Raw genomic sequence first — 14,236 nt, 5'->3', positions numbered from 1 at the left:
TAAAAGTAGCCTCTGACATCAGATGAGACTGTCTGGTACTGAATTAGACCCTCATCACAATCAGTATTGCCTACTTGGACTGTCGGCATCTCTTCAGAGTCTAATTCAAAGGTCTTTCGCGTCCCCTGCTACCCGTTCCTATCACTGGAGACTGTGGACTGGGATTTCTCTGCATGCCAAGTGGATGCTCTGCCACAGAGCCATGCCCTGAGCGGTGCCACAGAGAGCCAGTGTGGTGCAGTGGCTAAGAGCAGGTGCACTCTAATCTAGAGAACCAGGTTTGATTCCCCGCTTTTCCACTTGAGCTGTGGAGGCTTATCTGGTGAACTAGATTAGCTTGTGCACTCCCAACACATGCCAGCTGGGTGATCTTTGGCTAGTCACAGTACTTCGGAGTTCTCTCAGCCCCACCCACTTCACAGGGTGTTTGTTGTGGGGGGGGGGGGAGGAGGGAAAGGAGTTTGTCAGCCCCTTAGGGTCTCCTTACAGGAGATAAGGGATGTAAATCCAAACTCCTCATCTTGTACCATGTTGTGGCAACCAATTAAACTGTCCTGGTGACCTGTCTGCCAATCCCTAATGAACACCAGAAAATTCTATCCTTTAAAAAAAAATCAAGGGGGACACAAAAGCCTGCCCCCATCAAAACCAAAGACTCCCCCAACTACTGCAGACATGAGCAATCTTTGTGTTCTTTTAATTTCTGATTAGATTTGAATGGTAGCATTGTGATATTTCACTTGGGGCTTCATGCATTTCAAGGATCCAGCAACAGCCTTTGAAAACGTGGACTCCCTCTCCTGGAATAAAACATTCTTAAGCATCATTGTTTATGCCTCTGTCTCCCTTTGAACAACCGGTGGTCCATTCTCCTGCCCCTTTTCCCTGCGAAATACGGTAAGGTTTTCTCTTCTCCCCGCCTCTTGCTTCTTCTCCGACCAACGCAGATGTTCTATGCAAATAACTCGCCGCAAAGCTCTCTGGGTAATCAGTTGCCTTTCTTAAGGTGCGGAGCCTCAGAAAATCCCCGGGTGCTTTTTAGTGCGGGAATGAAGCCGTAGAGGGGAAGCATCTCAGTAGGGCAGAGGCTTCGGGTGCACGTCACGGGGTTCCCACGGGCACACCGTGACTTGCAGGATGGTTCCTTAAAGGCCACTTCCGGCGCCGCCTTCAGCGCAGCATCGTCAGTGAGGTATATCCTTACCTGTTCCTCCTCCGGGAGAACAGAAGATGATGAATGGAGATGAATGAGACATGATTAAGGTCTTCCCGGTTGAGGACAAGCAACACCTCAGCCGGCTCCTTTCTGATTTCCACTGGCGATCCTTTTGGGGAATTAATGTCTGCGTTTGCAGTTCTGTTCGTTATTAAATAGATATTTGTACCCCCTTCTCACAAAAATCTATTTAAATTTGTTTAATTAGTCGGTTTGGTGTGTTGCCCTTACCTTGCTGGGCTCGGTGGGCTTCTTACATTGGTCATAAAGACAGAAAAACCAGTTTCCCCAGCAGCAGGGAGGGGCTTCCCTTTGAAGTTTCCCTCTTTGAAGTTCCCTGCTGTCAATCCAGTCTCCAGTAGTTGCGCTGGAACCCTCGAGACTTTCGATACCTGCGCAACCTGCCCTTTCCCCATTGGCCAGAATCAGCCTGGGGGGGCCTTTCCTGGCTGTTTTTGTTTAATATCACAACACTGTTATTATTACAGTTGTTATTATGTGATCTCCCAAAGGCACCTGGTGGGCCACTGCGAGTAGCAGAGAGCTGGACTAGATGGACTCCGGTCTGATCCAGCTGGCTTGTTCTTATGTTCTTATTAATAAAAACAATTATTATTAGTCATTGCCGTCGGTTTTTGACATCTATTGACAGCCTGAAAGTGTTATTGTTTTAGTTGGTTTAACATTGTAGATACTTATATTTTAATAGTTTTAATGGGTGCATACTTGATGTTATGTTGTGATCCGCCTTGAACCCTGCGGGGATAGAGTGGGATATAAATCCAGTAATTAAATTAAGGGGATATTTAAATGTTTTGAAGATTATTATTAATAACTGTAATATCTGTCCAATTCTGTAAGCAATGATGCTTAAGACATTTAAACGTGCCCTGGATTGTCAAAATTACCCTCCCTGCCTCATTTTGCATTTATTTTAATTGCACCCATTGGGAGTGTTTATATGCACAGATATATGTTAAATGACTGATATGTTCAAAGCGTTTTCATGCATACAGTCCACATGCACCATAATGCCTCTATTAAGCAGCTCACAAAATGGCTGCTAAGCGCTTTGCCCTTCGAGTGCCTTCATCTGCGCAGGCGCACAGGACCCCTTTAAAAAAAAAAAGCTCGCGCGTGGCCCAGTGGATCAAGCCAATCACGCAAAAGCTCGGTGTAGCGTCCGAGAACCCGGCCAATCCCTTGCAACATAACATCGAAGCCCGCCGGTGCCTCCATGACATCATGACGTTTTATCCCGGTGAGAGGTTTCCTCAATCGGAGCTCTTTCCGCCACGGCCCGCTCCGTCCCTTTGTTCCCCAGACGGTGCCCGGCCTCCCTTAAAAGGATAAAAGGAATTTAAACATTTTGAACCGTGAAACGCGCTGGCCAATAGGAGAGCGCGAAACAGCCCCGCTAGGGAGGAGCCAATGAGAGAGCAAAGCTACGCCCCGCCTCCCGGGGAGGGCTGGGATTGGCACCGATTTGCCACCAATCGGGAAAGGCGCTCTGTCCGAACGTTGCGGCAGCCAATGGGGTTCGTGGTGGCAGATTTGAAAGGCGGCGGCGAGCAGTCGGAGCGGCGGTGCCGGCCAGGGTGGATCGTTGTCCGGGTAAGCGGAAGGGGGATCCCATAGCGGGGAGGGGGGCTCTCTTAAGTCGCCCTGAGTGGCCCCCCTGGCTTGAACCCCACGTGCTGCAATTGCAGGCTCCTGGGGGGCAGATTCCCCGGAAATGCAGGAAGCTCCCCAGCAAAGCTGCTGTCATTCTTGCTGCTTTTAATCTTACAACTCGGAAATTGGCCCAAGTGGCCCCAGTTTTGGCCCAAATGGCCCCAATTCATGTTGTCTTATCTTCCAGGTCTCGACTTGCACCCAGCATCACGTTTGAAATCAGCAAAGGGCTCTCCCCTCCAAAGGGCTCTCCCCTCCAAAGTCCTCTGGCACACCTGGGGAAGAAAGGGAAAGATCCTCTGTTACTCAGGATGGCAAATAAGGAAAATACACCCAGTACCTTCAGCAGCCTTTCCAAAGTAAGCCAAGCTCTTTGTTTGACACTTGCCAGCAACAGGTGTGTGGGGGGTGGGGGTGGTGTCCCCATTGGTGGGTGACAAGTGGGAGCTGAAAAGTAAGCATGCCAGTGGCTAAGGGCCCTCGCGAGGCAGCTGCACTCTCTTAGGTGAGTTTTGCTGTGTCTTGCCATTTATTTAAATTTACTTAAATAAATGAGTTGTTTATTAACCACATTTCTCCTTCATTGAGTTCAAGGTGGCTTCCAAATTTAGATTACACGCAGACTAAATGTATATTAAAAGCATGTAAAATTACTACCCAGGGCTGCTACTAAACTGAACCGAAATGTAATCCTTCAGCTGCCTTTTGAAGGGTTGTTCCACTCTTGTGAGGCTGCCCCCTGAAAAGTCTCTCTCTCGTGTGCCCATCAGATGAGCTTCTTCGATGGGAACTTGGGAGGGGCCTCTCTCTGCGATCTTAATTCCTAGGCAGGAACGTCTGGAAGAAGATGGCTTGTCAGATAACCTGGTCCCAAGTCATCTATGGCTTCAAAGGTCAAAACCAGTGCCTTGATTTAGGCTTGGGAATGGACCAGTAGCTCTTGTGCGCTGACTATCAGTGGGGTCTCTGCCAAAAATAGGCAACATATAAGCATTTTTATTGTCATTGTGCACGCACAACGAAATTTACAGCAGCATTCCTCAATGCACACAAATTCAGACTCATACATCATACTCATACAATTTCATACAATACATCATACTCATACAATTTCAGACTCATACCCCATCCTCACTTTCCCCTTCCTCCACCCATCCCTACACAGCCCCAAACACATCAACACGAAGCCGCGGAGTTTAGCATAGCCACAGCTCTAGAGTAGAAGCTGTCTCTAAGCCTCTTTGTCCTAGTTTTGATAGACCTGTATCGTCTACCAGATGGTAACAGTTCAAAAAGAGAGTGTGCTGGATGAGACGGGTCTCTCAGAATATTTTGGGCTTTTTTTAGGCTTTGGGAATTATAGAGTTCTTCCAAGGAGGGGAGAGGGCAGCCGATAATCCTTTGTGCAGTAGTGATCACCCTTTGGAGCGCCTTCCTATCTGCCACTGTGCAACTGGAGAACCAGTTGTTCGTGTGTAGGAGACTAATCATGACCAGTCTTGACAAAACTTGGCACTGAGTGGTTCGTACAGCCTTGCTCATCGTTCCCTCTGGGCGCTCTAGTGCCGGAGAACTGAGGCCTGTCCATTCCTGGTCAAAGGTTCTGGTGTTAACAGCGCTTGACAAGAAGCACGTTCCAGCTGCCTAGAACAGAAATTCTGTGGTCTGAATGGGCTGTGCAGATGTGCTCACTGGCGCTCACGACTCTTAACACCTGGACATTCTGCATGGTCCCGGCCGCTGGTCTGTGTTGCTTTAGATCAGTGGTTCTCAACCTTCCTAACGCCGCGACCCTTTAATACAGTTCCTCATGTTGTGGTGACCCCCAACCCTAACATTTGTCCATTTTACAGATGGAGAACACTGATGCAGAGAGTCTTAGGCGACCCCTGTGAAAGGGTCACTCGACCCCCAAAGGGATCGCGACCCACAGGTTGAGAACCACTGCTTTAGGTCTTCCTAGTTTTCTTGACCCCTGACTTGGACTGATCTTGTGAGGTCTCAAGCTGAGCAGGATCAGCCCCGGGTAGAGCTCGGATGGGAGACCCCCATGAAAGCCCAGGGTCGCTACGCAGGGGCAGGCAACGGCAAACCACCTCTGATTGCCTCTTCCTTTGAAAACCCTACAGAGTCACCATAAATTGGCTGTGACTTGATGGTGCTTTCCGCTGCCGCAGCTTGCTTGAAAAGACTGTAGCCCCACGTTTCCTATTTACTCCACCCGGGCCAGGGCTTTTACAGCCCTGGCCCCTGCCTGGTGGAATGCTCTCCCTCCAGCTGTCCAGGCCCTGCGGGACCTTAATGAGTTTCGCAGGGCCTGTAAGACCGAGCTATTCCGCCGGGCTTTTGGGGAGACCAGCCGCTGATGCCCCTTCCTCTCCTCTCCCCCCTTTCTATTTAACAACTGGGGCCCTACTGTTCCCTCTTAGGGAAGTTTAATTATTGGACGCCATCTACTGTTCTGTTGCTGTTTGATATGTTTTATGATTGGACGCTGTATTTTAATGTACACTATCGCCATTGTATGATGTGTGCTTTTATTTTTGTGGTAAACCGCCCTGAGCGCTCTGGGGGAGGGCGGTATATAAGTTCAATGATAAATAAATAAAAAATAAAATTTAAGGGGGGGAGGCTCTAAGTGTTTCAAAGACCTATTAAAAGAGCCCGTTCTTGCCCGAAAGCACCTCCCGTTTCCTTTCTGCTGCCCCTTTCTTGCAGTACCGGGTCGCCAGCACGACAGGTTCCCAGTGGGCTCTCAGCAAGAGCAGCTACACTTCGGCCAGCACTCCCTCCGGATCTCTCTTGATGCACAGAGCCATTAGCAACAGTGCGAACAGCAGCCGGAAACCGTCGGGTAGGAATGCGTCTGGGTGGAGTTGGGGGCTTTTGCTGAGAGAGGGGGTGGGACTTTTCCAAACGTATCCAGACGTCCCAAACCTTTTGGGAAGGGGGGGGTGCTGTGGCTCAGCGGAGGATAATCTGCTGGCTTTCTGAAAGTCCCAGGTTCGATTCCTGACATCTCCTGTTAAAAGCATTAGGCAGTCAGTGACGCAAAAGACCTTTCTCTGTCTTAGACCATGGAGAGCCGCCGTCAGTCCAGCATGGCTCTCCAGGGTCTCAGGCTCGAAGGCGTTTTCACGTCCAGATACAACCTGGTCCTTTTTTTCTGGAGATGCACCTGACAGGCGCTTCTGCAATTTGTCTCCACAGGTGTCCCGGGCAGAGTGCCGGTTGAGTCGAACTCCTCTGCCCCAGCAGCACAGACAGCGGCCAGGTGAGCTCTCGTTTTGGGGACTTCAGAAAAGAGTGGGGGGGGGAAGGGATTCTCTAATCTGGAGAACCCAGTTTGATTCCCCGCTCTGCCGCCTGAGCTGTGGAGGCTTATCTGGTGAACCAGATTAGCTTGTGCACTCCCACACATGCCAGCTGGCTGACCTTGGGCTAGTCACAGTTCTTTGGAGCTCTCTCAGCCCCACCCACCTCACAGGGTGTTTGTTGTGGGGTGGGGAGGGAAAGGAGATTGTAAGCCCCTTTGAGTCTCCTTACAGGAGAGAATGGGGGGGGGAGGGTATAAATCCAAACTACTCCTACTACTCTTCTTTCTTCTGGAACAGGGGGGTGGAGGAGTGTCACCAGCCACACTGTTGTCCTTCCACACTCCCTCTGGCAACTGGGTTTGTTCTTACCTTGACTGATGCTCCTGTCGGTCTCCTTATCCTTCCAGTCGGATATTCACCATCGATGATTTTGAGATCGGGCGGCCGCTCGGCAAAGGGAAGTTTGGCAACGTCTACCTGGCCCGAGTCAAGGAAACTAGGTTTATTGTGGCTCTCAAGGTGCTGTTCAAGTCGAGTCTGGAGAAGGACAGCTTGGAGCATCAACTCCGGCGGGAGATCGAGATCCAGTCTCACCTCAGGTGTGGTGGGCTTGGTGGGCTGGGCCTGTAGAAGGTTTTAAGTGGGGCTGGGCGAGCTCTCCATTCAACAGCTCACAAACAGTTCTCGGGCAAGGGAATTCATCTTGGAGCTCAAGCAAGACTGAAGGTGACGGGAGTTTAGCCCTGGTTTCCTGTTCAAGCCACTGGGCTAACATGATTGTGCTTTTTAGATGTCCAGGTCTGACTTTTTGGCCGGCATTTTTATATTTATCAATTTTATACACCATTGGCAGTGTTTCCTATATTGGGTGGTCGGGAGTGGGTCTCGCACCAAAAGCTGCTGTAGGTTTTTGCAACTCGCTGGGAAGGAAATTCCAGACTGCTTTCTTACTCCCCAATCTGAAATGCAGCAACTTAGCATCTCCTTAATACCAAGCGAGCCTACTGTTTTTTTTTTCATATTTGGAATTAATTTATATATTTATACCTTGCTTTCCCTTGCAAGCCAAGGTGGCTGACAATAATAGTTTAAAACATTGAACAAACTCCAAATCTGTCCTCCCTTTTGCCCTCCCCTTTCACAAGCTGCCTGCTGCTGTTCAAATCAAAAGCTCTGGGAGACAGGCAGCCCTTACAGCGTCCCCGGAACATCTCCAAGGAGTGGGGGCCCTTTCACCTCCTCAGGGAGCCCATGCCGCAGAATCAGAGCCACGATGTTGCTCACAGAGCACTGAGAGAACGACAGGCTGTTTGCATGGCCAATCTGCACTTCTGTGTTGGCCAAACCCAAATTTGCCACTGTGTTTCAGCCCACAGTTTGGGGACCACAGTCCTAGGGCAGTGATAGCAAACCTTTTCGAGACTGAGTGTCCAAATTGCAACCCCAAACCCACTTATTTATCGCAAAGTGCCAACATGGCAATTTAACCTGAATACTTAGGTTTTAGTTTAGAAAACACAGTTGCCTCTGAGGCACGCATTACTCTGGAGTAAGCTTGGCGAAGCAACCGTGCAGTGATTTGAATGGGTGAATCATGACCCTAGGAGGGTTTACTCAGATGCAAGCCCCATTGCCAGCAACCAAGCTTACTCCCAGGTAAAGGATTGTGGCCAGGCCAGCCTAGGTGTGTGTGTGTGGGGGGGTGATTTTCCACCCCCGACACACATGATGAACTCTGTGCACGTGTGCCCACAGAAAGGGCTCTGAGTGCCATCTCTGGCACCTGTGCCATAGGTTTGCCGCCACTGTCCTAGGGGTTAGTTTTGTGTGTGTCTGCTGCTCCCTGCTGGGGGATCCCATCCCGTCCTTTCTTTCCTCTCTGCAGACACCCCAATATCCTGCGCCTGTACAACTACTTTGATGACAAGAAGCGGGTGTACCTGATCCTGGAGTACGCCCCTCGCGGGGAAGTCTACAAGGAGCTGCAGAAATGCCAGCGGTTTGATGAGGTCACAAGTGCCACGGTGAGATGGAGGGGCGGGGCGGTGGAGGGCCAGAATGGGGTCCGAGGGTCCTTCTGTAAGGAGGAGTCTGGAGCATGAGGCAGGGAGTCTCTGGGTTAGTTAGGGAACTCTAGTGCCTTAGATAGCTCAGGAATCCAGCACTTCCATCAGCCTCTGTCAGCATGGCCAATTGGCCATGCTGGTAGGGGCTGATGGGAATTGTAGTTCCTGAACATCTGGAGAGCCGCAGGTTCCCTACCCCTGGGCTAGGCTGCCTGCAGGATGGGGAAGGTGCTCAGACAGGGCACAGGAGTGGCTTCAAGCACCTCTTCTCCCACAGAGCCAGCGTGGTGTAGTGGTTAAGAGCAGGTGCACTCTAATCTGGAGGAAACGGGTTTGAGTCCCCACTCTGTCACTTGAGCTGTGGAGGCTTATCTGGTGAACTAGATTAGCCTGTGCACTCCAACACATGCCTGCTGGGTGACCTTGGGCTAGTCACAGTTCTTCGGAGCTCTCTCAGCCCCACCCACCTCACGGGGTGTTCGTTGTGGGGAGGGGGGGAGGGAAAGGAGATTGTCAGCCCCTTTGAGTCTCCTGCAGGAGAGAAAGGGGGGATATAAATCCAAACTCATCTTCTTCTTCTATATTGCCCTGGGTATTATCCCCATTGTAAATGGTACTTTAAAACTGCGAAATGTCACAAGTACATGGCAGGGAAGGTGTTCCCCCAACTAAGATATTGTATACACTTCTAGTTAATGTCTTGTTTTCCTCCTAATGCTGTACGGAGTTCTCATAAGAGAGCAGCAGCGGCGTAGTGGTTAAGAGCAGGTGCACTCTAATCTGGAGAACCGGGTTTGATTCCTCGCTCTGCCACTTGAGCTGTGGAGGCTTATCTGGGGGATTCAGATTAGCCTGGGCACTCCCACACACACCAGCTGGGTGACCTTGGGCTAGTCACTGTTCTTTGGAGCTCTCTCAGCCCCATCCACCTCACAGGGTGTTTGTTGTGTGTATGGGGGGAGGAGAGTGTAAACCCCTTTGAGTCTCCTTACAGGAGAGAAAGGGGGGATATAAATCCAAATTCTTCTTCTACATACACACAGAACAACCCAGATATTTTCTATAAAGGCTCAGGCACACAAAGTTGCCTTCTCTTGAACCAGACTCTTGGTCCATCAAAATTGGTATTGTCTACTCAGACTGGAAGCTGCCCTCCAGCTGCGCTCAGGTCTTTCATCTCCCCTCAAGCCTGGTCCTTTAAACCAGAAATGTTGGAACTGAAGTTAGGTGTCAGCAAAGGCTTTGCCACTCAAAAGAAGAATATAAGAGTTTGGATTTAAACCCTGCTTCCCTCTCCTGCAAGGAGTCTCAAAGTGGCTTACCAACTCCTTTCCCTTCCTGTCCCCCAACAGACACTTTGTGAGGTAGGTGGGGTTCAGAGAGTTCCGAAGAACTGGGACTAGCCCACGATCACCCAGCAGGCTTCATGTGCAGGAGCGGGGAACCAAATCCAGTTCACCAGATAAGAGTCCGTCACTCAGTTCTCCAGATTAGAGTCCATCTGCTCTAAACCACTACACCCCGCTGCCGCTCCCTCAGCTGTAGCCCGCCTCTTGGCTTCAGCTTGCTGCCAGTTTTTGTTTGACTGTGCTAATTGGAAGTGTCTTTCTCACTGGGACCAAGGTGAATTGCATAATGTTAAGGCCAATACAGTGAGCAGGACTGAAACCTTCAATGAATAGTGAAATCAACCTGCTGAAAATTTGTTAAACCACAGCCGCGCTCCTGATTTCAAGTGGCTCAAATCCAGGCTTGCTCTGTTAATCTCTCTTTCCTCCATACCTCAAGGCAGGGGTCTGCAACCTGCGGCACTCCAGATGCTTTCACAATACTAGAACCAGGGGGCATAAATTGAAAATGCTGGGGGGAAGAATTAGGACTAATAAAAGGAAACACTTCTTCACGCAACGTGTGATTGGTGTTTGGAATATGCTGCCACAGGAGGTGGTGATGGCCACTAACATGGATAGCTTTAAAAGGGGCTTGGACAGATTTATGGAGGAGAAGTCAATCTCTGTCTACCAACCTTGATCTGAGATTGCAAATGTCTGAGCAGACCAGGTGCTCGGGAGCAGCAGCAGAAGGCCATTGCTTCCACCTCCTGCATGTAAGCTCCCAAAGGCTGGTGGGCCACTGCGAGCAGCAGAGTGCTGGACTAGATGGACTCTGGTCTGATCCAGCTGGCTTGTTCTTATGTTCTTATGTTCATGGACTACAATTCCCATCAGGCCCTGCCAGCATGGCCAATTGCAGACCCCTGCCTCAAGGAAACTCTCTTGCCTGGTCCTCAATTAGTGCCTCTTTGCCTTTACCCCCTCAGTATATGGAAGAGATGGCTGACGCGCTCCTCTACTGCCATGGGAAGAAGGTCATCCACCGCGACATCAAGCCAGAGAATCTCCTGATGGGGCTGAAGGGGGAGCTCAAGATTGCAGACTTCGGCTGGTCGGTACATGCCCCCTCGCTCCGGTGAGTGGCGCCCCTCGCGCTGGGCTGTGTGCCAATCCTGGCAGGTGTTCTCTGTCTGGGAAGATCTGCCAAATCACAACCCTTTTGGGCTTCCCGCTTCAGAATCATAGAGTTGGAGGAGACCAGAAAGGCCTCCAAGTCCAACCCCCTGCAATGCAGGAACACACAATAAAAGCAATCCTGACATATCCAGCCTCTTTTTAAAAACCTTCAAAGGAGACTCCACCACACTCCAAGGCAGTGCATTCCATTGTCAAACAGCCCTGACAGTCAGAAAGTTTTTCCTGATGTTTAGGTGGAATCCCTTTTCCTTCACCTTGAACCCATGACTCCTGGTTCTAGTCTCTGGAGCCGCAGAAAACAAGCTTGCTCCCTCCCCAACACGACATCCCTTTAAATATCTAAACAGGGCTATCGTGTCACCTCTTAACCTTCGCTTCTCCAGGCTAAATAACCCCTGCTCCCTAAGCCTCTGTTCGTAGGGCATGGATTCCAGACCTTTGACCCTTTTGGTCGCCCTCCTCTGGACCCGTTCCATCTTGTCAATAGTCTTCTTGAATTGCGGTGCCCAGAACTGTACACAGTATTCCAGGCGAGGTCTAACCAAAGCAGAGTAGAGAGGTACAATTACATCCCTCGATCTTTATCTGAGGGCCTTTTCCCGACACCTTCCTGGATGCTGTTACCTGTGTAATACAAGCGTTTGGTTGTGTTAATATTTTTACCAGGTGAGGCTGTTTTTCATCTGAGTCCTTATTCTGTGATTGTAATGCTAAGTTAGCTGTTCTGACCTTGTGGGGGAGAGCAGGCTAAACAGGTCCAAAATAGGTTGTCACGGTAGCTGCCGCTGGAAGAAGCTGTGGCTGAGTGGCAGAACATTTGCATGGCAGTCAAAAGGTCCTAGGTTCGATACCCGGCATCTCCAGTTAAAAGCACCAGGCATTAGGAAATGTAGAAGACCTCTGGCTGGGACCCCAAAGAGCGGCTGCCTGTCTGAGTAGACAATACTGGCTTTGATGGATCCAGGGTCTGATTCATTATAGAAGAGGGGATATGATTGAAGTCCATAAAATTATGCATGGGGTAGAAAATTTTGACAGAGAGAAATTTTTCTCTCTTTCCCACAATACTAGAACCAGGGGGCATCCATTGAAAATACTTGGGGGAAGAATTAGGACTAATAAAAGGAAACACTTCTTCACGCAACATGTGATTGGTGTTTGGAATATGCTGCCACAGGAGGTGGTGATGGCCACTAACCTGGATAGCTTTAAAAAGGGCTTGGACAGATTTATGGAGGAGAAGTCGATCTATGGCTACCAATCTTGATCCTCCTTGATCTGAGGTTGCAAAGGCCTTAGCAGTCCAAGTGCTCGGGAGCAACAGCCGCAGAAGGCCATTGCTTTCACATCCTGCAGGTGAGCTCCCAAAGGCATCTGGTGGGCCACTGCGAGTAGCAGAGTGCTGGACTAGATGGACTCTGGTCTGATCCAGCTGGCTTGTTCTTATGTTCTTATGTTTGTATGCTTGTGGAAGTGGTGAGACTACGGCTTGGGAAAACCCAGGATCCTCTGAAGATGCCAGCCACAGATGCAGGCGACACGTCAGGAGAGAATGCTGCTAGAACACGGCCATACAGCCTGGAAACCCTGCAACACCCCAGAGATTCCAGCCCTGAAAGCCATCGACGATACATTTTATCTCATTGCTTGCAAGCCTTTGGATAAAGCCTTTCAGTGAAGATTTCGTTCTTCTATGGCAGTGGTGGCGAACCTTTGGCACTCCAGATGTTACGGACTACAATTCCCATCAGCCCCTGCCAGCATGGCCAATTGGCCATGCTGGCAGGGGCTGATGGGAATTGTAGTCCGTAACATCTGGTGTGCCAAAGGTTCGCCACCACGGTTCTATGGGGATTCTGACTGTCTGGTCTAAGCTCCCGACAGCTGGCGTGTTAGGTTCCCTGAGGTTTAATTCTCACTCCCTGCTTCAGGAGGAAAACCATGTGTGGAACGCTGGACTACCTGCCTCCCGAGATGGTCGAAGGCAGACCGCACGACGAGAAGGTCGACCTCTGGTGCATCGGGATACTCTGCTACGAATTCCTGGTGGGGACCCCGCCTTTCGAGAGCGAGACTCACCCCGAGACATACCGTCGCATTTTAGCGGTGAGCCGGCACGTTCCTGGTTGTGTATTGAATCCCTCGGCCGGCATTTCTGTGTGCAAGGCCCATTCGTGGCTCTCTTGGTCCGGGTTCGTGGCTTGACCAGTTCTGCCCTTCAGGGGGTCAGCCAGGCGCCACAAAAGAAGCGTCAAGGTGGAAGGAATGGGTAGGGGCAGTGGGGCTTCCGTTCTTCTGTTTTGTGGGCTTCAAGGCTGCTTGAGCCAGCGTGGTGTAGTGGCTAAGAGCAGGTGCAATCTAATCTGGAGAACCGGGTTGGATTCCCTGCTCTGCCACTTGAGCACGGAGGCTTATCTGGAGAATCAGATTAGCTGGAGGACCGGGTTTAATTCCCTGCTCTGCCACTTGAGCTGTGGAGGCTTAGCCTGCGCACTCCAACATATGCCAGCTGAGTGGACCTTGGCTCTTAGTCAAGGAAGTTTTTTTTCTTGAGTTCTCTCACCCCCACTTACCTCACAGGGTGTTTGTTGTGAGAGGGGAAGGGAAAGGAGTGTGTAAGCTCCTTGTGTAATTGCTTCTCTCTCGAGTCTCAGAATGTGGGCAGGCGCTAACTTCGACGATTTCCTCTCCTCCCAGGTGGATTTCAAGTTCCCCTCATTTGTGTCAGAAGGGGCCCGGGACCTGATCTCCAAGCTGTTGCGCCGGGTCCCTAATCAGCGGCTTTCGCTGCAGGGAGTGAAGGAACACCCCTGGGTGAAGGCCAACTCTCGACGGGTGCTGCCGCCAGCCTTCAGTTCTGCACACTTGAGCCAGCAGTGAATGGACTTATGAATGAGACCCTGGCACCACCTGAGAGAAAAAGAGTTGCCACACAAAACCTCTTCTACTCTCTACAACCCTTGTTGGAAAAGCTGAAGGGGAGCGTAACACACGGGTTTTTTTTACTTTCCAGGGGCTATCTTCTGCTGGCTGTGTCTGCCTCCTTGGCCTTCACAGTGATGAAATTCATGATGAAATTCACCTCCTTGGCCTTAATGGACTGTGGACCCTTCGGTTCTCCTTTTAAAAGCGGCTTTTACCTGGGCTCATAACTGAAACATTGATAAATGTTTCACTTTAAAAAGTACCGTTGGTTATCCTGTTGTGTTTTCCTGAGAGAGAAGTATTTATCCTCTGGTTTTATTTTTTTTTAATCCCTGTTCCGCATGTCTCTCTCCCAATAAATGTTAATGATTGTTTTTCAAAGAATTGCAGATGGGTGTTTCTTAATACCAGGTAGGGGGAGGGGGGGCTTGCAAATATTGGCATCCTCTCTCTGTACTCTATGAAATGGATCAGTGGGATTGGCTGAAACGAGAAAGGAGAGCAGAG

At 50.2% G+C, this 14,236-nt stretch overlaps 1 protein-coding gene and 1 non-coding gene across 2 annotated transcripts; both read left to right on the top strand.

Moving 5' to 3' along the window:
- The first annotated feature begins 1,181 nt into the window (after window positions 1-1,181).
- Window positions 1,182-1,311, top strand: LOC125445370. The gene has a single exon (XR_007246292.1). It is a non-coding gene; the product is annotated as a U8 small nucleolar RNA (small nucleolar RNA).
- A 966-nt stretch (window positions 1,312-2,277) lies between these two features.
- On the top strand, window positions 2,278-14,110 carry AURKB (aurora kinase B). Its single transcript, XM_048518346.1, has 9 exons — window positions 2,278-2,830; window positions 3,078-3,249; window positions 5,609-5,744; window positions 6,101-6,164; window positions 6,615-6,806; window positions 8,093-8,231; window positions 10,594-10,742; window positions 12,736-12,910; window positions 13,502-14,110. The coding sequence occupies exons 2-9, from the start codon at window positions 3,202-3,204 to the stop codon at window positions 13,682-13,684; spliced, it is 1,086 nt and encodes a 361-aa protein (XP_048374303.1). The 5' UTR covers window positions 2,278-2,830; window positions 3,078-3,201; the 3' UTR covers window positions 13,685-14,110.
- The last annotated feature ends 126 nt before the right edge of the window (window positions 14,111-14,236 follow it).

Source organism: Sphaerodactylus townsendi, linkage group LG15, assembly GCF_021028975.2.
Source record: "Sphaerodactylus townsendi isolate TG3544 linkage group LG15, MPM_Stown_v2.3, whole genome shotgun sequence".
Classification (NCBI taxonomy): domain Eukaryota; kingdom Metazoa; phylum Chordata; class Lepidosauria; order Squamata; family Sphaerodactylidae; genus Sphaerodactylus; species Sphaerodactylus townsendi.
Note: the sequence above shows the minus strand (reverse complement) of the source record. Positions and strands in the feature narration are given on the sequence as shown.

Bases quoted from the DNA above. Each gene is read 5' to 3' on its own strand.
- AURKB (XM_048518346.1), top strand. From the start codon at position 3,202: ATGGCAAATAAGGAAAATACACCCAGTACCTTCAGCAGCCTTTCCAAA. The intron at 5,745-6,100 runs GTAGGAATGCGT...TTGTCTCCACAG, and splicing joins CAGCAGCCGGAAACCGTCGG to GTGTCCCGGGCAGAGTGCCG. The intron at 6,165-6,614 runs GTGAGCTCTCGT...TTATCCTTCCAG, and splicing joins GCAGCACAGACAGCGGCCAG to TCGGATATTCACCATCGATG.